Below are 25,042 nucleotides of genomic sequence, written 5' to 3'. Positions count from 1 at the left end.
TTGATGCAGAAGCAAGGAATGTGGCTGTATCCTTTCTGGTCAAGTTTCAGGATAAACAGATTTAAAGGACAGAACTGTTACCAGGATTTGGCACCCCGGGAAGGAACGAGGTGTCTGAGCAACATCCCTCCCAGACTGAAAGCCACTCAGACATGGACCGTCATTCCCGGCATTTGGCACACTGGTTTCTACTAGCAGCCAAGTCCATAATTGCCAGGAACTGGCCAAATCCACGGAGACACCGGTCATTCCGAATGCTGAAAAATGTTTGTAATATACCGTAATAACTGCAAGCCTGACTCATTTCATCAGATCTGAGTCCCTCACTGGGGATTGCTGCACAGGAGAGAGATGTTTACTGAAATCCTACTTTTCTCCACTGCCATCTCCCATTCCAGGAAGAACAACTATTATCTGGTGGGCCTTGCCAATTTCTGTTTTATATTATAGGTCATTAGTATGGATGCTTATAACATACATGTTTCCAGCTCATTCTGAATTCACTTCAGTACAAAGTGATGGAAATAATGCTCTTTCTCCTTATTTTAGATTAGCTTGAAAATGAACTAAGTATTACTGAAAGACAGAGACTTAAGAGAAGATTCTTGCCAGGCCATGAACCAAGAAGTCACTGGTTTGATTCTGGTCAGGGCACATGCCCAGGTTGCAGGCTCAACCTCCAGTAGGGGTGGTGCAGGAGGCAGCCGACTGATATGTTTCTCTCTCATCTATGTTTCTATCTCTCTATCCCTCTCCCTTCCTCTATCTAAAAATAAATAAGTAAAAAATATATTTTTTTAAAAAAAGAGTAGAAGATTCTTTCTCCATTCCTGGCAAATTTCTCAAATTGGTTTCCCCAAAACCACGGAAAGGAGATGAGGAAAAGGTGCTACTGACACTCCCCTGTAAGAAGCTGTCCGGGCTTGTAGTGACCGGGATAGGTGAGTGGCCCTGCTTCAGGAGCCACCCAAACTTCCTCCTCGCACAAGGATGGAAAATCAAGCCAGCTGTTCCAGGCTCTCTTCCCCAGCTTCTCTTAGGTACAGCCTTGATTCTTCAAGTTCAGAAATCTTATTTTCCCAGAGATTGGTCCAGCCCCAGATGACTGATTCACCGCTGAGCTCAGAAGTCAGGGTCTTTTGAATCCAGGTCACTTGATTTCAGTGCCCCTGCCCTTTCTCATAGGCACCCACCTTCCCAGTGGGAACCCATGTGCACATGCAATAAGAGGTTATAAAATGGCTTCCAAAGAGTGGGAAGAGGGGCGGGGAGGAGGGCAGGCACCAGGGTAGGACAGGCCAGGTGGGCAAAACTGGCAGTAGACAGCAGGACCCATCTGACAATGGGGCAGGAGCCAGGAGCAGTTCCAGGGCTGGCCAGGGTTAGGGGAATGGCAAGATAATTACTAGCAGGGCCCCGTGCTGAACTAAGATGGGAACAAAACAAACTGTCCCAGGGAAACAGCAGAAGGCAGATTAGAAAAACTGGGCACCGGGCATGCTGGAGGGCCCCCCACCACAAGGATTAACCTCCACTGCCTTTCGGAGCAGTCTGTCTATTCCAGCTCTTCCCATCCAGGGCCAGAGCAGAGAAGAGCCTGTAGGTGGAGCCCAGTGGCTGCCAGCGAATAGGCAGGTCACGCCAACACCAGCCTTCGGAGTTCAGATTCTTTTCTACATATTTTTTTCTTGACTGTTCCAAAATGTGCTGTTGGTTCTGTTTTACCTCTGGAAAATGTTCCTAGAGATGGCTTGAGAGATGATGACCGTACAATTTACCACCCAAGCCTGGACTTGAAAGTAAAAGGAAGAGCTGTTAATAATTATGCCAGTACAACAGTCATAAACCAGGACTAACCCTGGCCGATCCGGACATGCGGGCACCCTAGCTAGAGACCAAGCCCGCAGGACTCAGACATGCCTGGGCTCAGATGGCAGAGAGTGAGGTAACCTTCCTAGGGTTGTTTTCAGGAGAGGCCAGGGGACTCCTGGGAAGTAACTCACTCTAAGGGAAAAGTCAAAGGACACAAATTGGGTTCAATGACATCGAGACAGGGCCAGAGGGGAGAGATGTTCTGTCCAGTGGTGGCTGCACCCAGCATCCTGTGACCCGGGTTCCATGGCTTTCAAAAGTCAGTGAAACTAAAAAGAGCTAAAATTTCCATGAGATATTAAAGACCAAGGGTTAGTAAAATCATCTGTTGGCAATTTCAGCAGCAACAGAGAAGGTGCAGCTGGCACGGCAGTTGGATGGGACGTCAGTGAGTAGTCACAGAACCTTCAGTGGGTGTCAGCGTGGTGTCAAACAGACCCAGGGTTGGGCAGTGATTGGAGACATTATCTCAGCAAGCACGAGCTGAAGAGCCAAAGACAGTGGTGCCTTGCTCTTCCATCTCAGAGCATACAGGAGCTTATCCGTGGGGACCCATGAACTGTAAGGAATAGAGAGGGGCTGCAGTTTCACACAGTGGACAGAAGAAGAACCAGAGAAATGTTACTTCATAAGCGATGGTTATTTTGACTTTAATTTTAGCCTCCAGTTGATGATGCCTGGGAAACATGTATTTCTTCCATCACAATGTGAGGTACTCCTTGATGTTGTCTAAGTTTGGGAACCTTCTTAACTTGGGGCCTCTCAGTTCATATCAGTAGTTTTATGGTCAAAAGTAGGCATAAACCACCCAAACATATACATCCAATGATACTTGCATTTATAAAATAATGCAGAAAAAGATCAATACATGCTAATCCTATCTAATAAAAGGGTAATATGCAAATTAACTATCGCTCCGCCACAAAGATGGAGGCACCCATAGCCACAAGATGGCGGCACCCAGTCCCCTCAGCCCTGCCGCTGGAGTGGTGGCTTCCTTTGCGCAGTGGCAGTGGCGAAGCCCCCATGCCCGGCAGACAGCAGGGCAGGGCGGCAGTGGTGAAGCCCCCAGGCCGGGCTGACAGCGGACAGCAAGGCGTGGTGGCTTCCTTCATGCGGCAACGGCAGTGAAGCCCCCAGGCCTGGCAGACAGAGAGCGGACAGCAGGACGTAGCGGCTCCATTCGCATGGTGGAGGTGGGCGGTGAAGCTCCCAGGCCCCGCAGACAGAGGACAGCCAGGCCCCTCAGAGAGCAGAGAACCAAGGGGAGTGGGCCTAAGCCATCAGTAGGACATCCCCTGATGGCTCCTGGATTGGAGACGGTGCAGGTTGGGCTGAGAGACCCCCCTACCCATGCATGAATTTCGTGCACCAGGCCTCTAGTTAACACATAATACAGAAACATTTCCCATACATTCTAAGTATTATAAACGTTTGCTACCTCTTAAAGAATGGCATCTATTGATTCTGTCTGATATATAACTGATTAGTGTTAGTCTCTCAACAATTGGAAATTAGATGCTGCTTTGAAATAAAATGACTCACTCACCACATGGCTAAGATGAAGAAGAGAGGCAATACCAAATGTTAGCAAAGATGTTGAGCTAGAATTCTAACACAAGAGCCAGTGTGAGTGTGAATTGGTATAACCTCTTTGGAAAACTGGCAGTATCCCTAAAGATGAACATTTACACTTCTACTCCTAGTATGTACCCAAGAGAAATGGATGCATATTTTTACCAAAAGACATGGACAAGAATGTTTATAGCAGCACTATTCATAATAGCCCAACACTGGAAACTCCTCAATATCTAGCCACAGCAGATTAGATAAATAAATTCTAGTATATTCAAATAATTAAATACTGCCATTAAAATAAACAAGTACAACTACACAACACAACATGAATGAATCTCACAAACATAAAGCTGAGCAAAGGAAACCATACACAAAAGCTTCCATTTATTTACAATTCCTAAGCAAGCAAAATTAAGCAATAGTGTCAGAAGTCAAAACATAGCTAACCTTATGGGGGACAGTTGACAGGGACATAAAGGAAACTTCTGGGGGCTGATAATGTTCTATTTCTTGAATTGGGTTCTGGTTACATGAAATATGAACTCTTAACAAGCTTATCATTTGTCACTTCTGCTATATTCAAGCTGGTGCCTAAGGCCAGTCCATATTCAAAAGCAGGAATATTATACTCTACCTCCTGATAAAACCACATTGCAGAAGAGCAGCTAAGATGAGTAAAAGTGTTATGAAAAATGCAATCTATTCCAATTACAAAATGCAATGTCATTTTAAATTTTAAGTGCTATTTCAAATAAATTTCACAATCTACTCTAATTATCCAGGGTAAATTAGAACTCCGCATCCTCCTGGGGAAACGCAGAAATCTTAGAAAGGGAAAGAAGAAAATAAGAGCAACCAAAGCTCACAAGACCAGGAAGCCTGGGTTATATGCAGTCCCTGCACTAATAACTGTGACCAGAGGAATAGGGCACATGTATTGGTCAGTCCCAGTTACATGCCCAACAAGACCACATGAAATGGGAAAGGGGCCATTCACCAGAGAGATAAACAATGGGAAAATAACACATGTCTACTGCGAATGTCATATATTGTATCTGATGGTCATTACAAGAGAAATTCTTAAACTCATCATGTCAAGAGGGAGGAAGTATGTTCTCTCCAAATTTCATCTAACTCTAAGTTTCCAATGTTCTCTCCTTAACACATATGTCAAATCCATTTGTATTAATATTAAAGTATTCTTAAATATAGATCTGTTGCAAAACATACATCCAAGTGCAACTACTGATGGCAGTCATGTTTCATTTCCCTTTGAGTATTTCTCAAAACACTCCTGTCTATGAACATGTGTTAACACTTTTTCATCTGGTAGTTTGGATAAATCTTCCACATTGTTTTGATCACATACAATTCTGTTAACAGCTATGAGTCACACATCAAAAAGATTAACTACAGACTACAGGTGTGGCGAGCTGAACTTACGCTCCTATTCCCCCTCTCAGGAAAGAATCTTGGGGATTAGAGAGGAACCAGGTCACTATGATGCCGTTAACCAGATGGTTCAGCCAGAGGCCTTGTTAGTTTATGTGGGACCCTCAATAACAAAGGGACCAAGACAAGCAGAGAAGAACGTTTTAGCATAATAAAGCCAGAACTCTTTGCAAGAAGTAGACTTAAAGTCATGTTATTAGAAGAATTATACATTTCTCTCATAGACTACATTCCAGAGGTGGGCAAACTTTTTCTGTAAAGGACCAGACAGTAAATATTTTAGATATTGCAAGTCATACCATTTCTGTTGCATCTACTCATCTCTACCATTATAGCACAGAAGCAGCCATAGACAATACTTAAACAAATGAGTATGGTTGTATCCCAATAAAACTTTACAGAAACAGGCCTATGTGATCTGATCCAAGGGCCAAAGTTTGCCAACCCCTAAACCAAAACAAAACAAACAAACAAACAAACAAAGGCTACATCATAGAGGTGAGATGTGTTTGTCTTCAGGTAGAGAAAGAGAAAGCCTGAACCCAGTTCTGTTAGAGAAAACAAACAGAAGTTGAAATATTCCAGCCCTCTACCCACTTCTCATGGGACCAGAGCTCACTCTTTCTCTCCTCTCCCCAGGATCAGCAGGAGCTAGAACAGATTGAGACTGTTCACATCCAGCGGAGGCCAGAGGTGGCAGAATTTGCACAACACTGGAAGGGGCTAGAACTTCATTCCAAGGCGGGAAGTCTGTTCTGAGGAAATGACAGGGACCACCTGGTGCTGAAGATTAAAGGATCTGTGGAGCCAACACTGGGAGAAGTGGCGAGAAGGCAGGAGTTAAGTGAGGGAATATCAACATCCTGAAGCCCACCAAGAGGGCATCTGTTCCCCTGCGTCATACAGAGCTGTGAATTGCCTTACCTAAATCCCAGGGCCTAATCTTTCTTTGAACCCTCTCTTGAATCCTTCAGAAAAGAAGCTCTTAAACCCAACACAAGGCCCTGGTTCATTTCCTACCGCTCTCCACCTCACTTTAATCAGCTCCTCCCATACTGGCCTCCTTGCTGTTCCTTGAACACACCTAGTATATTCCCACCGCAGGGCCTTTGTACCTCCTCACTCTTGAGACAGATTGAAACCTCTTCCCCTAAATATTCAAATGGTTCACTCTCTTCATTTGGGTGTTTCTCATATGGCATCTCCTCAAAGATGCCTTCTTTGACTTTTCTGCCTAGAATAGTCATCAGGCTCCGGGTGTTTAAAGTTTTCTTCACAGCTCATATCACTACCTGTCTCCCCCAACAGCAAGTGGGCTGCATAAAGGCAGTGGCTTTGTTCTCTTCAGTATTCTAAGCACTATAAATAGTACTTAGGACATAGATGGTGCTTAATAATATTTACTGAATGGATGGATCAAGTCCAATATGTCTGTTATGGCTAATTTTATGTGTCAATTTGGTTGGGCTATGGTGCCCAGATATTTTGTCAAACATTATTCTGGATGTTCCTGTAAGGGTGTTTTTGTTTTATGTTGATTGTTTTTATTATTATTATTATTATTATTTATTTATTTTGAGAGAGAGGAAGGGAGAGAGAGAAATATTAACTTGTTGTTCCACTTATTTGTGCATTCATCATTTGATTCCTGTATATGCCCTGACTGAGGATTGAACCCACAACCTTGGTGTATTGGGATGACACTCTAACTAACTGAGCTACCCAGCCAGGGCTCCGTGAGGCTGATTTTGGATGGGATTATTATTTAAATTGATGAACTTTGAGTAAAGCTGACTTCCCTCTATAATGTGGGTGAGCTTGGTCCAATCAGTTGAAACCCTGAACAGAACAAAAAGGCAAGGGTCATTTTGCAACAGACAGCCTTTGGATTTCACATGCAACATCAACTAGTCGTGGTTCTACAACAGACTGACCACCTTTGAACTCCAACCAAAACTCCTTCATGAGTCTCCAGTCCCCCAGCCTCCCTCACCAAGGATTTTGGACTCACCAAGCCTCCACAACTGTGGAGGCCAATTCCTTAAAATAAATCTCTTTATGTATATATCCTATGGTTTCTGTTTCTCTGGAGAACCCTGACTAATTCAGTCTCTAAGTCAAACTGTGCTAGCTCGACACCCACTGATTTTCACATGAGTCAGGGAGCTGAAACTTCTGCATATTTTTGTCAGCTCTACAGGTAATATTGCTCCTGGTGACTTCCTTCCCCATGGCCAGAAAAATGGGGCCTGGAGAATGGGGGAGGGACTAATCAAACACATTTTTGAAAGACTGTAACTGATTATGTAAGAAACACTGGTGCTTGGAACCATCTGGAGACTTTTTATCTTCCCTTCACACAATATTATTTCATTCATATTTTAGTGAACAGGAAGGTTGAGCTACACCCTAACCTGTCTAGATCCTGTAATGGTAAAGAACATCAAATATCACACATACAGTGTTATTTTTATATTCTGTATTTTTAGCTACCTCCATAGTATTTGTATGGCTAGATATGACCATAAGTATAAAGTCTATGGGATGTAGTGTTTTCATAAGATGCTTCAGGGTTGTGTCTCCCCCACTCTTCCCATGCCCTTAACACAATTTTATTTATTTTTTTTTTTAAAGAAAACAAACAAAATTTCCTACCCTGACACCACTTCGAAACCCTGCCAAGAGGAAGCTTGGCTTCCCAGCATTGCCAAAGCGCTGGAGCTGCCTTTAAACGCTTTCGCTCCTCCCAGTTCCCCGCCACCTCCGTCCTCCCAACTGGCGGGAGGAGGGCGCCCGCCCAGCCAATGAAGTTCAACAGGGCCCTCCTCCCGCGCGTCTTTCAAAGGCCCCCTAGGAACCAATGAGCGGTCAGGGGCCTAGCCAGGGCGCCGGGGGGGCGGGGTAAGAAGCAGGGAGAGGGCGTGATTGGTTCCTAGAAGACACCCCGCCCCACCTCACAAAGGGATGCACCAATGAGCTGAGCGGAGGGGCGGGTTCGACGCGGGGGTGAGACCCCGGTGCGGCCTGAGGGAGACGGTGGCGGGTCGCGACGTGGGGCTGGCCGCGATGAAGCCGGTGAGTCGGGCGGAGGCTTGGAGGAACGAAGCCACCGGGACGGAAGCCGTCCTGGCTTCTGGTGTGGGCTCTGCCACTTCCTGTATAAGCGATGTCAGTCTATTCCGGATCTCGGTTTTATTCTGCTCCCCAGTCCTTGGGCCCCTGGACATCCTGGCCTGGTGGCGCGATGACTCGCGCAGTAACCGTTTTGGGAGGGGAGGTGGCGCTTCCCGGGACCTGCGAGAGCGATGGCTGAGAGACCTGGGTCGGCGGGACGAGGGGGAGACGTGCGCCGGGTGAGGGCTGGGCTGTCGCCTGCGGGGTCTTCTAAGTCTCGCGACAGCCGTGCCCGTTTCCCAGAGGAAACTGAGGCATAGAGAGCCTGAGTGTCTCCGTCTGCCGGACACCCCAGCCCCAAAAGATGTAGCGGGCTGCCTGTGCCCCCTGGGGAACATTTCATGAAAGTCGATCGCCAATCCCCGCCCGTGGTGTGGCCACCACTGTCACCATCCCCCAGGCCACCCGGCACACTGCGTGCCTCTCCCTGAGGTTCAGAATCCCTGGGTCTGGGGGAGCCGGAAGCGTGCAACTGTGCTAGGAGCTGTAAACCTGTCCGAGACGGATTGCCTGGGTGGGCCACACAAATTGAACATCTTGAGTCATCAGAACTGCTTTTAAGAGGGGGAAAAGGAAAAACAGATCAATGCAAGAAGCTGAAGTCCACCTGACTCCCATCACCTACCACTGAGGTTGACAACTTACTGACGGGCCTTCATTTGCGTTGAGTTAATAATAATACGGATAGGTCCAAAGCACCTCAAACCCACAGCCTAAGTTGGCTCTGGAATGCTTTCTTGTAACGAGCAAGACCAGTAGAGAATACAGCGTCAGATACTTACTAATCCCCGCGTTGCCATGTGTTGGCGCATCAGCTGGCCTCCTTCTCCACTTGTCCCCAGAAGTTCGGGAGGAGCTGAACACAGGTAGCCCAACCCTCTCTTCCCTTCTCTCCGCGGAGAGTACATTCTGAAGTGCTTTCTGCCACAGGGGAGCCCTGGGTGGGCATTGGCTGCCTAGGACTGGGGGGATGAATCCAATTCTGCAGTGAAGGTTTGACAAGCCCACCAGACCACTGCTTTAAAGCCACGTGACACTTAGTAATAAAACTAATATATTGATCTCCATTTGCCTTTCCTGTGTTTTATCTCTCAGTCGTTTCCAACTAAGGATTTAGAAGAAAGGTGTGTTTTTATTGGCGCTATAAAACTCTCAACAGCCTGCCATGTAGAAATGATGCCTACAGGATTGAGTTCCAACTCCTTAGGTCAGCATACAAAGTCCACCTCAATCTTTCAAAGTTGAGGGCAGGTTATTCCACCTAAAACTCCTACCCCAATCAAACTATTAGGCTCTATGGGGGTTATTTTTTTTATAAACGGGGTAGGTAAAACATCTCTAGCTCCATCTCCTCTGCTCTGATCTGTTTCCAAATGCACAAGCCCTTTCTCCATTTGTCATAATAGCCTTCACTTCTTCCCGGTCTGCCTGAAACCTCCTGCTCATTCCTCAAAACCCAGTTAATGCATCTCCTCTATGAAGCTTTCTCCAGCTCCCAAAGCAGTTATTCACTCCCCTTTCTGCTCTAAAATGCATAGATTATGCTTCCATGTTTGCATTTAAAATCTCCTGTAATCTGTGCACACGTCTGTGCTTCCAACTATACTGAAGGTAGGCTGTTTGTTTTATGGATCTTTGGTCTCCAGAACTTGGCAAAGGAAGATGTCCAAGAAATGTTTGTGAATGAGCGAGTAAATCTCACTTTATAGTTGTGAAAAACTGAGATCCAGAATAAAATGACATCACTTATACTCTTAAGTGGTAGAGCCAACACCAGAAGCCGGGTTTCTTGATTCCCAATCCAACTCTACTACAGAGTGCTGTAATTATTAATAGTATGGTAAATAACAATAATTTATCATTGCTATTGCTAATCTCTCTGACATTCCACAGTGAATAAATTGCAAATATACATTCAGTGTATGTTTAAGCAAAGATCAGTTATACTAAGATGATATGTAAATATTCTTTAGTTATTTAACATAACTAATTTCTTTTGAAGCCTATTTCATTGCAGACAAGTGAGTTTGACTCATCAGATGAAGAGCCTATTGAAGATGAACAGACTCCAATTCAGATATCATGGTATGTTAACATTTCTGATCAATGATGAGCTAAAATATTTGATATGTACATCAGAATCTTCATAGCATGAAGTCCACTTATTGAAAGTATTTAATGATTCTCTCCCACTGATTATAATTCCAATTTTTATGAGATTGTCCAACTCCATGATTTATTTACTATCTATGATAGAATTAGGCTTTTTTGCAGGTGGAAGGGAGTCCTTTATATATTGAGAAAACCATAGTAGAAACAAGTACTAGTAAGTAAGGAGTTGAGATACAATTGGAATGATCTCCCATTTAGTACCAAAACCTACTTATTCTTTTATGACAAAAGAACAATGTACCTACCATACAGGGTAAGATATTTAATCATTTATCATGTAGTCAAATCCTAGAACTACTTGCCACAGTAATGCGTCTATCAGCAGACCATTTACAATTAAGAGCCAAATGCCAAAGATAAAATAACAAATACAAATGTTTCTATAGAAAACAACTTTGAAATTTTGGCAGTGACTTATGGTTATACCAGATTCTGTACACCCAGCAATCAAATGCTTTCTTTCTTGCCTGTAAATATAATCATCTATTTCTTTAAGAAAGCCATTCCCACCCTGGTCAAATAGTTCAATTGGTTATAGTATCCTCCTGATACCCCAAGATTGTGGGTTCCATCCCCAGTCAGGGCACATAAAAGAATCAATCAATGAGTGAATAAATAAGTGGGACGACAAGTCAGTGTTTCTCTCTCTCCTCTCTCTCTCTCTCTCTCTCTCTCTCTCCTATTTAAAATCAATAATTTCTTTTATTATTTTTTAAAGAAAGCTATTCCCTACTATAGGAAGAGAAAAAGAGTAAAAGTGTTGTCCTTAAAGTTTTTGTTCTGCCATCAAATAGCAATTATCTTTCATTGCCCTTTCCAAACTCCCTTTTAAACTCAAAAATTCATCTAATTTTCAAAGTCAAGTGATATTTATATGTTGCCCCTGTTTTCCTCTAAACTCATTTTCTGTCTTTACAAATAAGGTAAGCCTCTGCCCCGTTGTCCCCAAGTACTGCAAACTGGGAATATGGTTTCTTGAAATTATTTCATTTTATCCAAAATCCATTACTACAAAGAATGGGTGGCCTGTGATTTTTTTATCATATGATATTGTGTCTGTTTAAGGAGGTCCTACAAAGGAATCTTAAAATAGTAATGTAGACTGAATGCTAGGAATGATATTGTCAGATGGACCTTTTCCAGCTTATTTCTGAAGGTTACTAAGACAACATATCTCAGGGTAACTTAAGTGCGCTTTATACTAGCTGTCGGCATTCTAGGCATTATTATCTTTAAGGTAAGTTTAACTTGCTGACAAAGCAAATGATAACTACTATAGACTTTTAAAACACTCTTGTTTAGTGGCAAGCACACACGTTTACTAAATTGAATTCTCATTTATAACTTTTTAAAGACTGAACTATACTTGATAAAGTTTTATCTTTTCAGGCTGCCCCTGTCACGAGTGAATTGTTCTCAGTTCCTGGGTTTATGTGCTCTTCCAGGTAGGTAACTCTACAGTTGGCTTCTTACTGATATATTTTTAAAAAGGTGTGCTTTTTTTCTTTTTTAAGTTTTTGTTTATTTTTTTGCTTTTGGTCAGCTAGCACATTATTCTCCGTACTGAGTAAGGAGAATTGGCCATCAGCATGAACACTCACTTTTGGGAGCCCTTATGTTGGGCCATAGGTAAAGGAACATAGGTACACTCTTCAACCCTTCCAGATCCACATTCACAGTTTTACATTTCTGACTTACCTATCTTAATAAAATGTAAACCCTGGGGTACAATGTGAGACTGAGGGCCATAGCTAGGTACTTGTTACCGAAAGAACATAGAAGAAATAATCCTCGCATTAGGAGTTCCTTCAGCTGGGATCTATAAATCCCTGGGTTCTATTCCAAAGAATATAAGAAATTTACATTTACATTCAAAATGGAATTGAAGCATATTAATAATCATGTGGAATGTCTTTCTAAAGTAGCTATATTTTGTTAAAATATACTTGTTATATATGACCAAAAACTGACTTTTTCACTTGTTTTATTATTACTTATAGGTTGTAAATTTAAAGATATTAGAAGAAATATCCAAAAAGATACAGGTAGGTGTAATATGAAATAACCATGTTAATCGTTTCTTTTAAAATAACACTAACAATCTCCTTATCAGAAAAAAAAAACAACAACTGTAGTCTCTTCTCAATATACCAAATAAATTATTGGTATTTCATAAAATTTCAAACCACACACTTATTCTAATATGTAAAGAGGTATTTGTGAAGGGTACAGAAAACTCATCATTCACTAAAATAAACATGGTGTTGCTTTTCACTGAATGGTAATTATATTATACACTAGGGGCCCAGTGCACGAAATTTGTGCACTGGGGAGGGGTCCCTCAGCCCAGCCTGTCCCCTCTCACATACTGGGAGCCCTCAGGGGATGTCCTACTGATGGCTTAGGCCCGCTCCCCGTTGGAAACGGACCTAAGCCACAGTCTGGCCTCCCTTTGCAGGAGGCAACCGGGCTGATCAGGGAAAGGCGCCAGCCCCATCACCCCTGCTGCTGCAGCCACTGCCAGTCACCGCAGCCTCCAAGGTATTTTCATCAACACGGACTCCAGTCCCTTCCCCATGAAAAAATGACAACTTTATTTAAGCATGTTCAAGATGTGTCTTTCATAGGATATGACATTTCTTTATTTTTCTTTTTATCCTCACCTGAGGATATGTTTCCATTGATTTTTTTTCCCCTTCCCTCTGATCCCAGGCTCGGCCCCTGCCCAAGCCTAAAGCCTCCGCCCCAGGCTTTAGGCTTGGGAAGGGGTTCCCACACCCGCACATCTGATCGCAGGCTCGGCCCCTTCCCAAGCCTAAAGCCTCCACCCCAGGCTTTAGGCTTAGGAAGGGAGACCCCCCCTGCCCCTCTGATCGCAAGCTCAGCCCCTTCCCAAGCCTAAAGCCTCCGCCCGATGGCCGGCTGGGAGTGACCTGGGTGCCAAGGAGGTTCCCCGGGACCCAGGTATGTATGCAAATTAACCACCATCTTTGTTGGGTTAATTTGCATACTCACTCCGATTGGCTGTGGGTGTAGCGGAGGTACAGTCAATTTACATGTTTCTCTATTATTAGGTAAGATAGAAACTGCCTTTGGGTTTAGAATGTATAAGATGGAGGGAGAAAAGTATGTAAATAGAAAACTGACTTTGTATAGATCTTTGAATGCTGTTCTTTACAGACTTGACTGTGGTAGTGGAAATTAAGCATGAGTTGGGCACCCAGAGGTCATAGTGAAATTGTCCATCCCATATAGAAAATTTAGAGAGCCAGCATCTAGGTGGGAAAGATGGAGCGAGGTCTGATCTTCACATGTTCAAAGATGTTCAGACCACTATAGCCTCAAGTCTGATCTCACAAACATCCTGATAATCTATCCCAATTTGAAATTTACATATTGCATGATACTAAAAAACTCAGATTTTCAAAATATTTTATTCTAGGTGGCCTGGAATATTTCAAGACTACTAGCCCTACCAATCTATACTAATAAAGGGTAAAATGCAAATTGTCATGACGCCCTCATAGTAACAACTGACCAGCAGGCTGCGTGGGGCGACCAGGCTGGCAGGGGGGTTAGCGAGGGACGACCTTATATGTAACTTCACATTTTCCAGTTGTCACATTAAAAAAACAAACAAACAAAAAAAAAAAACAGGTGAAATTAACTTAATAATATATCTTACTTAACCTAATATAACCTAAATAGTCTCATTTCAATGGGTTTTTATTATAAAACATGAGGTAGGTTTTTTTTGTATTTAATCTTTGAAATTAGATATGTATTTTACACTTAGAAAGCATCTAAATTTGAACTAGACACATTTCAAGTGCAATAGATTTATAGATTATCATTTGTTATTTACTTAGAGGTTCATGATCAAAGGCACTTTGTACTTAAATAGCTAAATATCCTTGGATTTGGGAGGCAGGGAAGGAGAAGAGGCTCAGATCAGCCAGAATTAGATATTGCCATAAGAAAGTTCTGGTGTATAGAATGGCCTATGGTACTGTTGCTTGGTTCATATTCATTATACTAATGAAAGTAGCTAAATTGCATAATTCTAGTACAGGTAGTGTTTTATTTCCTAGAGATCTAGTCCATAAATTAAATTCATGATGGTGTGGTACAGTATGAATACAAGAGCTCTGGCACCATGGCCATGCTGGGAAAAAAGTGCTATCATCCTTTCTCAAGAGTTTATTTTGAAATATTAAATTTATTTTGAAACATTTACCGTAAAAAATATCAAGAACAAAAATATAATTGACTCATTTTTAAATTCAGTAAAAAGCATTTTGAGTTATAAAGTCTGATTTAAATTTAACCCCCTTTCATTGCAGATGTTTCGGTAAATCCCATTTTATGAATAGTGACTTAATTTTTACCCTAGTTTGAAGACAGATCAGTATTGTTTTAGATTATCAGCACTTCAAATTTATAGATTATCATTTATTATTTACTTAGTTTGGCTTAAGAAATATAACTCCAGTTACATGGCTGGTGTGGCTCCGTTGATTGGGCATCGTCCTGTGCACCGAAAGATTGCTGTTGGCACATGCCCAGGTTGTGGGCTCCATCCCAGTGTGTGTGTGTGGGGGGGGGGGGGAGGGCAGTGCAGGAAGCAACTGATTGATGTTTCTCTCTTACATCCATAATTCTCTCTCAAAAAATCAATAAAAACATTTTTTAAAAATAATAATTCCTTAAAAAAAGAAATGTTAACTCCATATGGTGTGTGTCTGTGTATTTTGGTCTATTGGCAGAAGAACTAAAGAACTATGGCATACAAGACATATTTGTTTTCTGCACCAGAGGGGAACTATCAAAATATAGAGTCCCAAACCTTTTGAACTTCTATCAACAGTATGGAATTACTACTCATCATCATCCAATCCCAGATGGAGGGACTCCTGACATAGCCAACTGCTGTGAAATAATGGAGGCACTTGCAATCTGCCTTAAAAATAACCGAAAAACCTTAATACAGTAAGTTCTCCTTTTCTCCATACATTACATGAGAAAATGTCCCAGTCAGAATGACTTCAATTACTGCATCTTTATTCAGTTATTACTTACCTTCTGTTTTGTTGTAAGGATTAAAAAGAAAGAATGGATGAAATGTACCAGCGCAATACCTGGTACAGAGCAAGTACTCAGAAATTTGCTTTTATTACTTTTGAAGAGTTAAGGACAATAAAAGAATACATTGTTTAGGATTATTTCTTTACTGCTAATTTTTACAGAATTGACTTTCTTGCTGTTGCAAGCAACTGAAAGGCTGATCCATAAGTAAAGTTAATACGAAAATAATGCACAGTCTTTTTTTGGGAGGGAAGGTCCTAAAATTGTAACTAAAGGTCTAAGACAAAAAGAAAGAAAAGCTTATAACCCTATTCTAGAAATTTCAAAATCTACTCTTTTATTGTCCTTACTCTTCAAAAGTAATAAAAGCAAATTTCTGAGTACTTGCTCTAAGCCAGGTGTTGTGCTGATACTCTTAAAAATGACTTGAAAATTACAGTATATTTGATTATGTGAATTTGCTACCAGTATGAAAGAGGGACTCTCACTGTTTGTCAAATGGCTATACCCAAGCTGCTGATATATGAAAGCTTAAAACAAAATAAAACAAGCTAAGAAAAAAAAAGGAGAGAAGAAAAAAGTAGCTTGTAGAAAGGAAGAAGAGAAGTGGTGCTGTGGATAAGAAGAGCAGACGCGAGACAGCAGAAGTGAGACACAGCAGAGGGCCAGCCACAGGGAGCAAACCAGTCCTTCTCAGTGCTCATGATACTTTTTATAGCCTAATAAGCTTCTTAATCCTTTCTGAAACAAGATAGAATATTAAATACTCTAATACCTCAAAAGCCCTAAAGTCCCTGAATTCATTTGAGTTGAGTTAGAAATTATGCAGACTAACCGAAATAACCGAGTAGTCTTAGACCACCTAGGAAAAGGGCAAGCCTAGTCAACTTCTCTTCTTTGACCTAGAGCTCAGGGGCCTCATGCAACAGTTTCTGTTCTGAAGGCAAAGCACAGTAGCGCAGGGTCTTTGAAGGTACACACCTGTTGGTGGCCAAACTGAACTCTGATGAACAGAGAACTAATAGGGAATAAAGAACTAGAAGCCATCCCTACAATTGGCAAACTTACTCTAGAGAAAAGCATAATCTCTCACTCTAAGCAATTACTAATTGCTTTACTAATTATAAAAGCAAAATTTTAGAATAAATAGTTGTCTTTGCTAAATATTCTAAGCCTAAAATTCATTAGATAATTAGATGTAGCTAGTGAAAAACATTTTCCAATTTTTGGACCCTTTTTTCAAACCAATTCTGAGATTTTTTTCTTCAAGTAATTTTTTTTCTTTTTTTGCATTTTTTTCAAGTAAATTTTTGAAAGATTTACTGAAGTTTCCAAAGATCAAACTAGCTCAGATTAGTGAAGCTTAACAAATTCCACTCAAATAGGTTCTAGCAAAACAAATACTCTGATGTTTGAACAATTCAAACAGGATGGAAAGATGGGTGGGCAGCCTTGTGTATGTTAACTGCTTCAGGCTCCCACAAATCATCTGATGACTGGAAGTTTTCATTGTCCCAGAGCTTCAGGGTGTCCTTGAGTAACTATTGTTGGGACAAAGACAATTTTCTCTCCATTCTGCCATCTTTGAGTGCCCAGATGACCATACAGCTCTAGAGTTTATCCCTCCGAAACAGGGTCTGGTACATTTTTTCATTGTCTCACTAGTTCTCTCTGGATATTTCATTCCTTTATAAAGTCAGTGAATACTGCTTGCCTACCATGATATACCATATCCTAGGGCTGTTGTAACAAAGTACCACAGACTGGATAGCTTTGAACAACAGAAATTTATTCTCTCCCAGTTCTGGAGGCTAGCAGCCCAAAATCAAAACCAACAGCCATACTCACTCTGAGACTAGAGTCTTTCCTTGCCTCTCCCTAAGCTTCCAGTGGTGGCCGGCAATCCCAGGCATTCTTTGGCTTGCAGCTGCATCACTCCAATCTCTGCCTCAGTCATGACGTGATTGTCCCTCTGTGTTTGTGCCTTCATATGGTATTTTCCTCTTATAGGGACACCTGTCAGATTGGATTAGGGCCCACCCTAATGACCTCATCTTAACTTGATTACATCTACAAAGACTGTTTCCAAATAAGGTCACATTCACAGCACTAGGAATTAGGACTTCAATGTATCTTTTTGGGGACACAATTCAACCCATAACACATACTGTGTCCCAAACTGAATACAAAACACACACTGTGAAGCACTGCCCCCACCCTCAAGGAATCCACAGCTAACAGTGCCACCATGTGAATGCAAAACTCACACAAGGTGTGTATGAGGCAGCACACAGGACAGAGGTAGTTTCTGTGGGAGTGCAAGGCATTTCAGGGAATAAAATTGGAGCTGGGTTTTGAAGGATGAGTAGGAATCAATCAATCAATCAGAGGAGGAAAGGTAAGAGTAGCAAGAGGTGTAAAGTAGTAGCAATCTTGCAGAAAGCCACTGCAGTGCTCTATCTACCTCTCTGCAGTGGATCCTCATCTCTGAAACGGGCCTACATCTGGGACACTGAGTAGAAAGCCAGTCCATGAATTCTCCAGAGATCAGTGCCGGTCTGGTCCTCTGCCTCACATCCTATCAGGAGACGTGTATGTAGAGCAGGTGTCCTCAAACTACGGCCCACGGGCCACATGCGGGTGTTTTTGCCGTTTTATTATTTTACTTCAAAATAAGATATGTGCAGTGTGCATAGGAATTTGTTCATAGTTTTTTTTAAACTATAGTCCGGCCCTCCAACTGTCTGAGGGACAGTGAACTGGCCCCCTGTTTAAAAAGTTTGAGGACCCCTGATGTAGAGCTTCGTCTACAATACACTACAGTAATTGATGTTCAGGATGAGTCATCAGCACCCAATTAGGTTCAGTATATGCTCTAAGAAAGTTAGGAAGTGTGTAATACATTTTTAGTGTCTTTGAAAATGATTAAAATGAATGATTCTGTTTTCAAGGTTAATCTTCACTTTTCTGAGATCAGTTATGCAGAATTGCTAATATCTTCATAGCCCTAACATTAATTTACTTCTTACTCTGTGCCAAGCTCAGTTCTAAGCCCTTTACAGATGTTACCTCATTTAGTCCTCTCTATGAAGTAGGTACTGTTGGTGTCACCATCTTATAGGTGAAAAGGCTGAGGCCCAGAGAAGCTAAGTAATTTGCTTAGGTTCAAGCATCTAATAAATGATACAGATTCAACCCAGGCAGTGGGGCTCCAGAGCCCATGCTCTAAACCTCTGTGGTATGCTACCTCTGTACTCTTCTAAGGTAAATGAAGACTTTTATACAGACAGCACTTGTCCCGTAACCACTAAGGTTTTATTCAGACAGAGGAAGATAATCCAAGTGGCAGTTGGTAAAATAGTCTGATTTCTACCATATTTAGTAACCAGTTCCACTTCTCAGATGTAGATCCTGGAGTTTAAAGAGGTCACTAAAAAGGTCTTGCCTACTTAACCCTTAGAAGTGTTTAAAATAACTGCTCTTCATCATATAAATAAGCACTTTGCTCTTCATCAACTCAAAAATACTTACTAATCTCGGTTTGCAAGGCATTGTGCTGGACATTAAAGTTAAAAACAGATGGCAGAAAGAACTAGTCCTTAGTTGTAATTGTTGGGATGGAATGAAAATATATAAATTTCAAAACTGTACTTCCCTTTCAGCTGTTATGGAGGAATTGGGAGATCTTGTCTTGGTAAGAAATATATTTTCATTATTCAGTTGTTTTTTAACTTCAAGTATGCAAACTCCTCTTTCTGGGGCATATGCTCACTGTGTGAAAATGAAACAAAACACAATATAAGTCTGCTGAGACCCATCAGTTTATTTAAGGCCCTAAATTTGGTGTTCCCTAGGAAGCTGAGGTGGGAGCGAGAGGTATTTTCAGCACTGTTTTGGAGGATTCTGCAAAACATAATTTACAAGTCTTAGCACCTGCATTCTTGTGTTTTGTTTTGTTTTCTAATGTTATCCGTATGCAGGTGTTATGATACCAACAGTAACTTCTAAATAATACCCACTGGTAACATAAGTATGAAAACCAAAGTTAATTACCATATGTTAACTTCAAACTAAAAAAAAATGTATTAGGGGAAAAAATATTAAATGAAATGCCACACTGGAGTAAATTTATTCCTTCTAGTATTGGACAGTATGGAAATTAAAAACTTTTGTGTTTCAAAGAACACTATCAAAATCAAAAGACATTATGGGGAAAGTATTTGCAAACCATGCATCTGATAAGGGAGTCACTAGAATATGTATAAAGAACTCATACAACTCAATAATAAAACAACAAACAATCCAATATTTTAAAAAAGAGAAAAATATCTAAATACATATTTCTCCAAACAAAATATATACAAATGACCAATAAGCACATGAAAAGATGTTCAGCCTGGCTGGTGTGGCTCAGTGGTTGAGCATCGATCCAGGAACCAAGAGGTCACAGGTTCGATTCCTGGTCAGGGCACATGCCTGGCTTTCGGGCTTGATCACCAGTAGTGGGTGTGCAAGAGACAGCCAATCGAAATATCTCCATCAATGTTTCTATCTCTCTCTATTCCTCTCCCTTCCTCTCTCTCTAAAATCAACAAAAACATTTAAAAAAAATGGGAGATGTTCAGCATCACTAGTCATCAGGGAAATGCAAAACAAAGACACAATGAGCTCTAGCCAATGTTGTTCAGTGGTTACAGCATTGGCCCAAACACCAAAGAAGGATCACGGGTTCGATTCCTGATCAAGGCATGTACCTGGGTTGTAATCCTTAACTGTGGGAGGTAACCAATCCATGTGCCTGTCTCACATCGATGTTTCTTTCTTTCCCTCCCTCCCTTCCACTCTCTCTGGAAAAATAAATAAATAAATGGAAAAAATATCCTCTACTAAAGATTAACAATAACAAAAAAGCCACAATGCGATACCATTTAATACTCATTAGGATAGCTATTATCTAAAAAATGGAAAATAAGCATTTGCTAGGATATGGAGGAATTGGAACCCTTATACAATGCTGGTGGGAATGTAAAATGGTGCAGCTGCTTTGGAAAATAATATGGCAGTTCCTCAGTTAAACACAGAGTTACCACATGACCCAGCAATTCCACTCCTAGGTATATACCCAAAAGAAATAAAAATGTTATGTCCACACAAAAATGTATACGTGAATGTTTATAGCAGCATTATTCATAATAGCCAAAAAATTGAAACAACCTGAATTTCCATCAATTGAAAAATAAACAAAATGTATATCCAAAAACTGAAGTATTCATCCATAAAAAGGAACATGCCACAATATGTATGAATCTTCAACACATTATGCTAAGTGAAAGAAGCTAGTCACAAAAGACCATATATGATTCCATTTATTAAAAATGTGTAGAATAGGCAAATCTATAGAGACAGAAAGTAGATTGTTGATTGTTTAGGGCTGGGGTGATGGGGTGGTAGGGGGATGGTAACAAAAGGGTACCGGGTTTCTTTTTGAGGTGGTGAAAATGTCATACAACTGACTGGTGATGGCTGCACTAATCTGAATACACTGCAATCCACTGACTTGAATTGTATACTTACATGATATATGAATTATCTATAATAATAAATGCATAATATGCTAATTAGACCAGACAACCTTCTGGACGAAGCCGGGGCTGTGAGGGAAGCCCGGGTCCCGGGTGCCTGAGGGAAGCTGGTGCTGGCAGCCAGGGGAAGGAAGGCCTAATCTTGCACGAATTTCGTGCATCAGGCCTCTAATAATTCAATAAAACTATGTGGAAAAAAAGAATGAAGCCAGTGTTACTTTTAATTCAATCATTTAAAATTACAATTTAACTGTCAAAAAACACATACTAAGGCCTCAGTCTTTTAATTCATTTCAAACAATTATACCAAACTTAGTGTTCTGTACCAAAATAAGTATAATTAAATATAAAATACTCTATCCTACCATGAATTAGTTAATAATTTACTATTTTCCTATCATGTTCTATTAGTAGCCGCTTGTCTCCTACTATATCTGTCTGACACAGTATCACCACAGCAAGCCATCGACAGCCTGAGAGACCTAAGAGGATCTGGAGCAATACAGACCATAAAGGTACGGAGGTGGACTGTTTTTGTGCAAGTGTGATTAGGGGGCAGACCTTTAGAAACAGGGTAACTCATCATTGTGGGGAAAGGAAAATATGTCCCCTTCCCTCCTCTGGTTCTTTTTGGCTGGCTGAATAATTAAATCAACATGAGACATTGACAAGAGAAAATCAAATTTATGTTCAGTAATTAGTTTGCCCTGCCATATAGATGGGTTATCTTCAATAATATCTCATTATCAGCAAGGCTCTAATTCAAATCCCTCTAGATAGCTGGGGAGGAGGTGGCAGACGTTTCTCTTGGGCCCAGAAGGTCTTGGTTGCCTTTAGCTCAAAATAACCCATGTACCACTGACATATATCTTGGGGTGGCTGGTTCTGAACCCCTATATTATCAAAAGGGCAATAAAAATCCAAAGCATTCTATTATTCATGTACCACCTGTTTATATTTTGTTTTAATTTAAATATAACCTGGATGTTTTAAAAAGTTCACAATATTGAAAAAATTTGAACTTCACAGTTTACTCTTCCAAGATCTACAACTGTTCAGTTTTGCCCCTTCAATTCTGGAAATGAATCCTCTCACTTGGAAAAATGAGATGGTTACCATAAACTTGAGAGTTCCTTGGGTAGATTTTTACTGAAAAAGATCTAATGAAGACTTTATATCATCCAAACACTTAATAAAGATAGATGAATGACTGTAATACAAAAAAATGTAAAGCAATTTCACTGTGGATAACCAAAGTGGTGTTTTTCCACATTGACTTTTCCCTTAACACTTCAAAAGCACTGTGGTGGCAACACCCAAGGATATTATTATATACTAGAGGCCTGGTACACGAAATTCGTGCACGGGGCGGGGGAAGGGGTCCCCTCAGCCCAGCCTGCACCCTCTCCAATCCGGGACCCCTCGGGGGATGTTTGACTGCCAGGGATCGGGACTAAAACAGCAGTTGGACATCCCTCTCACAATTCGGGACTGCTGGCTCCTAACTGCTCACCTGCCTGCCTGATCATCCCTAACTGCCCTCCCCCCCACCAGCCTGATCACCCCTAACCACCTCTGCCTTCTGTCGTGATCACCCCTAACTGCCCCCCCTGCCCACCAGCCTGTTCGCCCCCAACTGCCCCCCTGCCGGTCTGGTCACCCCACGCAGCCTGCTGTTCAGTCGTTTGGTTGTCCCTCACTAACCCCCCTACCGGCCTCGTCACCCTATGTAGCCTGTGTTTGGTTTTCTGTCCAGTTTCGGCCCCTGGCTTTTTATATATTAGGATTAATCATGTTGCTGAAAAGATTCTGCAGATTTCCCTTTATTTTAGCTCTGTAAATCTCAATCAGGAGCAGGCACTAAAGAATGTTGGCTTTTAGGTGGTTCCCTGAGCTGGACAGTCCATCTTCCCAGGGTGCAAGCCTAACCAAGTGTAATGAATGTGAATTATTACAACTGATGAATTCCCCAAGCAGCCTGGCTCTCAGTGCTCAAATAAGGTCATGCACACGTTCTGAAAACAGAGCTCCCTTTATTAAGATCAAATGAGCCTTCAAATTCAAAGTGTTCTCAAGTCTCTCTCTGAAACAAAACAAAATAAAATACACATAGTTGTATACATACATGCACTTTTTACATCTTTAACCTTAAGAGAATTAAGCCCACGTTAGTATGGGCTGTCAATTTATCACTTTAGCATTCTGTGGCAAACAGGCTTTTCCTCATTAGCAATATGCAATTTCAACCCCTCAGTAATGAGAGGGAATGAGATTATTGGCAGAGTAAGAATATCCTCTAGGAAGCTATTAAAACTCGAAATAAAGTAAAATTTTAAATATGCATAAGATTAATGATTTGTGATATTATCTACTATGAAAAGTATTCCAAATGGATTATGTCATCACAAAAAGGAAAAAAAATAGGGCTTCTATAAGAAATAGATTTTCTTGACTATACCAAAGTTAATTGCTTCAGAAAGTCCTTCTCTGCCCTACTTACCCACAACCCCTCCCACAGGGGAAAATACACTTACAAAAAGAATGCCTTCACTGCCTATTTTTAATCTTATTTGCTCCTGCCAGTAAAGGGAGAAGGGATTTTTACAGATTTATAAAATATTCATCTGTTTCAAGCTACCTTCTGATTTTTGAAGTTTTTCACACTTTATGCAGCTTTATTGAAATATAAATACTTGCTTACCCCAAAGGATGTAGGATTGTTTTTAGCAAATGTTTCTGATTCCTGATTCCTACCAGCATTGAGACTACTCTGGAAGGTAGTTTTCTACAATGTATTTCAATACATCTTTACCTTTTTCAGCAATATAATTATCTTCATGATTTCCGGGACAAACTAGCTGCACACCTGTCTTCAAAAGATTCACTATCAAGATCTGTATCTAGATAAAAAAAACGAACTTCAAACAGCATATATATGACCATGTCTAATATTTGAGTTCTCCAACATAATTTGAAGTGAAACTACTAGTGTTACCAACTGGAATGTAAATGTATACGTGCAGGTATTTCTAAAGCTTTTATTGATAAATTTCATTGTGTCTCTTTCATCTCTTATAGGATAAAAAAAAAATGCTATATAGTTTTCCTTCTTGGAAATGAACTGGCTGCTCTGGTATATTTTACCTGGAGATAATGCTGAAAAAGCATATGGGAAAAATATTTGGTTGCATATTCTTATTTACCACATTTTTACCTCATTTTACTATTTTAACTACTGGGTGGCATATAACATAGTACTAAGTGTGAAAACTGGTGTAAGTACCCAAGCAAGCTAAAATTATTTAAATAACTTTCACTTTTTATTCCTCTCAAACTCGCTCCCATTTTTTTCTACTTCATAGACATACAAAATTGTGAGGGATCTTATGGATCATCTAGTCACTCCCTGCCAATACTGAATCATTCCCAACAGCTGTGTATCCAGCCAGCATTTGCTTGCACATTTTCAGAGACATGGAATTCTTGGTTCAGACAGCTACTCTGGTCTTAGAACATTTTTTCCACCCTAGAAACTACACGAATGACTTAATCCCTCTTTCACACTTACTGTATAAAGTACTTATCTACAGATTAACAATCTCCAATTCTCCTTCACCTTACCTAATGCTATTGAACATGTCTTTTTCCTCATCAGCAGTCTTTTTGTCTTTCAATTCAAGGCTGAGCTACCAAAAGCAGTCATTTGGACTATAGATGAGGATTATACAATGAATCAAAGCCACCTGTTTTAACAGACATATGAGGTGGGTCCCATGGCTCTCTTGGTTACTTGTAATCACAAATGTGAACCAGGATCATAGGCACTTGCACACAAGACAAAGTGAATTTCACCCCATCAAAACTTAGTTTGTAAATAATCATACAATTACCAAAAAAAAAAACTATTTTGTCTCACATTCTTCTTGCTGCTGCTAAGTGACTTTAATTTCATGAGGGAATATTTTAAAACAATTACAGTAGGTCCTCGGGTTACATCGGAGATCTGTTCCTACGATGGGACATAACGCAATTTTCGCCGTAAGTCGGAACCCACCTACATAAGCACCTACGTCACTCACATGCAGCACATACACAGCAGTAATGAAGTAAAACAGTAAAAAAAATTT

The 25,042-nt window shown here is 41.0% G+C and overlaps 1 protein-coding gene and 1 long non-coding RNA gene across 3 annotated transcripts in view; one reads left to right on the top strand and one right to left on the bottom strand.

The window, feature by feature from the left end:
* The window catches only part of LOC129148980 (uncharacterized), a 93,457-nt gene extending 85,817 nt beyond the window's left edge, over positions 1–7,640 (bottom strand). Inside the window, exon 1 of the long non-coding RNA XR_008555967.1 lies at positions 7,558–7,640. This is a non-coding gene — a long non-coding RNA (uncharacterized LOC129148980). The remainder of the gene's footprint in view (positions 1–7,557) is intronic.
* Positions 7,641–7,890: 250 nt separating this feature from the next.
* Positions 7,891–23,969, top strand: CDKN3 (cyclin dependent kinase inhibitor 3). Of its 2 annotated transcripts, none has more exons than XM_008139036.3 (8): positions 7,891–7,977; positions 10,079–10,161; positions 11,638–11,693; positions 12,249–12,293; positions 15,015–15,237; positions 18,996–19,027; positions 21,327–21,430; positions 23,737–23,969. In XM_008139036.3, the coding sequence occupies exons 1-8, from the start codon at positions 7,969–7,971 to the stop codon at positions 23,821–23,823; spliced, it is 639 nt and encodes a 212-aa protein (XP_008137258.1). In that variant the 5' UTR covers positions 7,891–7,968; the 3' UTR covers positions 23,824–23,969. The 2 variants fall into 2 exon arrangements, with proteins under 2 accessions (XP_008137258.1, XP_054572029.1); XM_054716054.1 differs by having other exon boundaries at positions 7,918–7,977; positions 10,094–10,161.
* Positions 23,970–25,042: the final 1,073 nt, after the last annotated feature.

The sequence above is a fragment of the Eptesicus fuscus genome, chromosome 5, assembly GCF_027574615.1.
Source record: "Eptesicus fuscus isolate TK198812 chromosome 5, DD_ASM_mEF_20220401, whole genome shotgun sequence".
NCBI lineage: Eukaryota > Metazoa > Chordata > Mammalia > Chiroptera > Vespertilionidae > Eptesicus > Eptesicus fuscus.
Note: the sequence above shows the minus strand (reverse complement) of the source record. Positions and strands in the feature narration are given on the sequence as shown.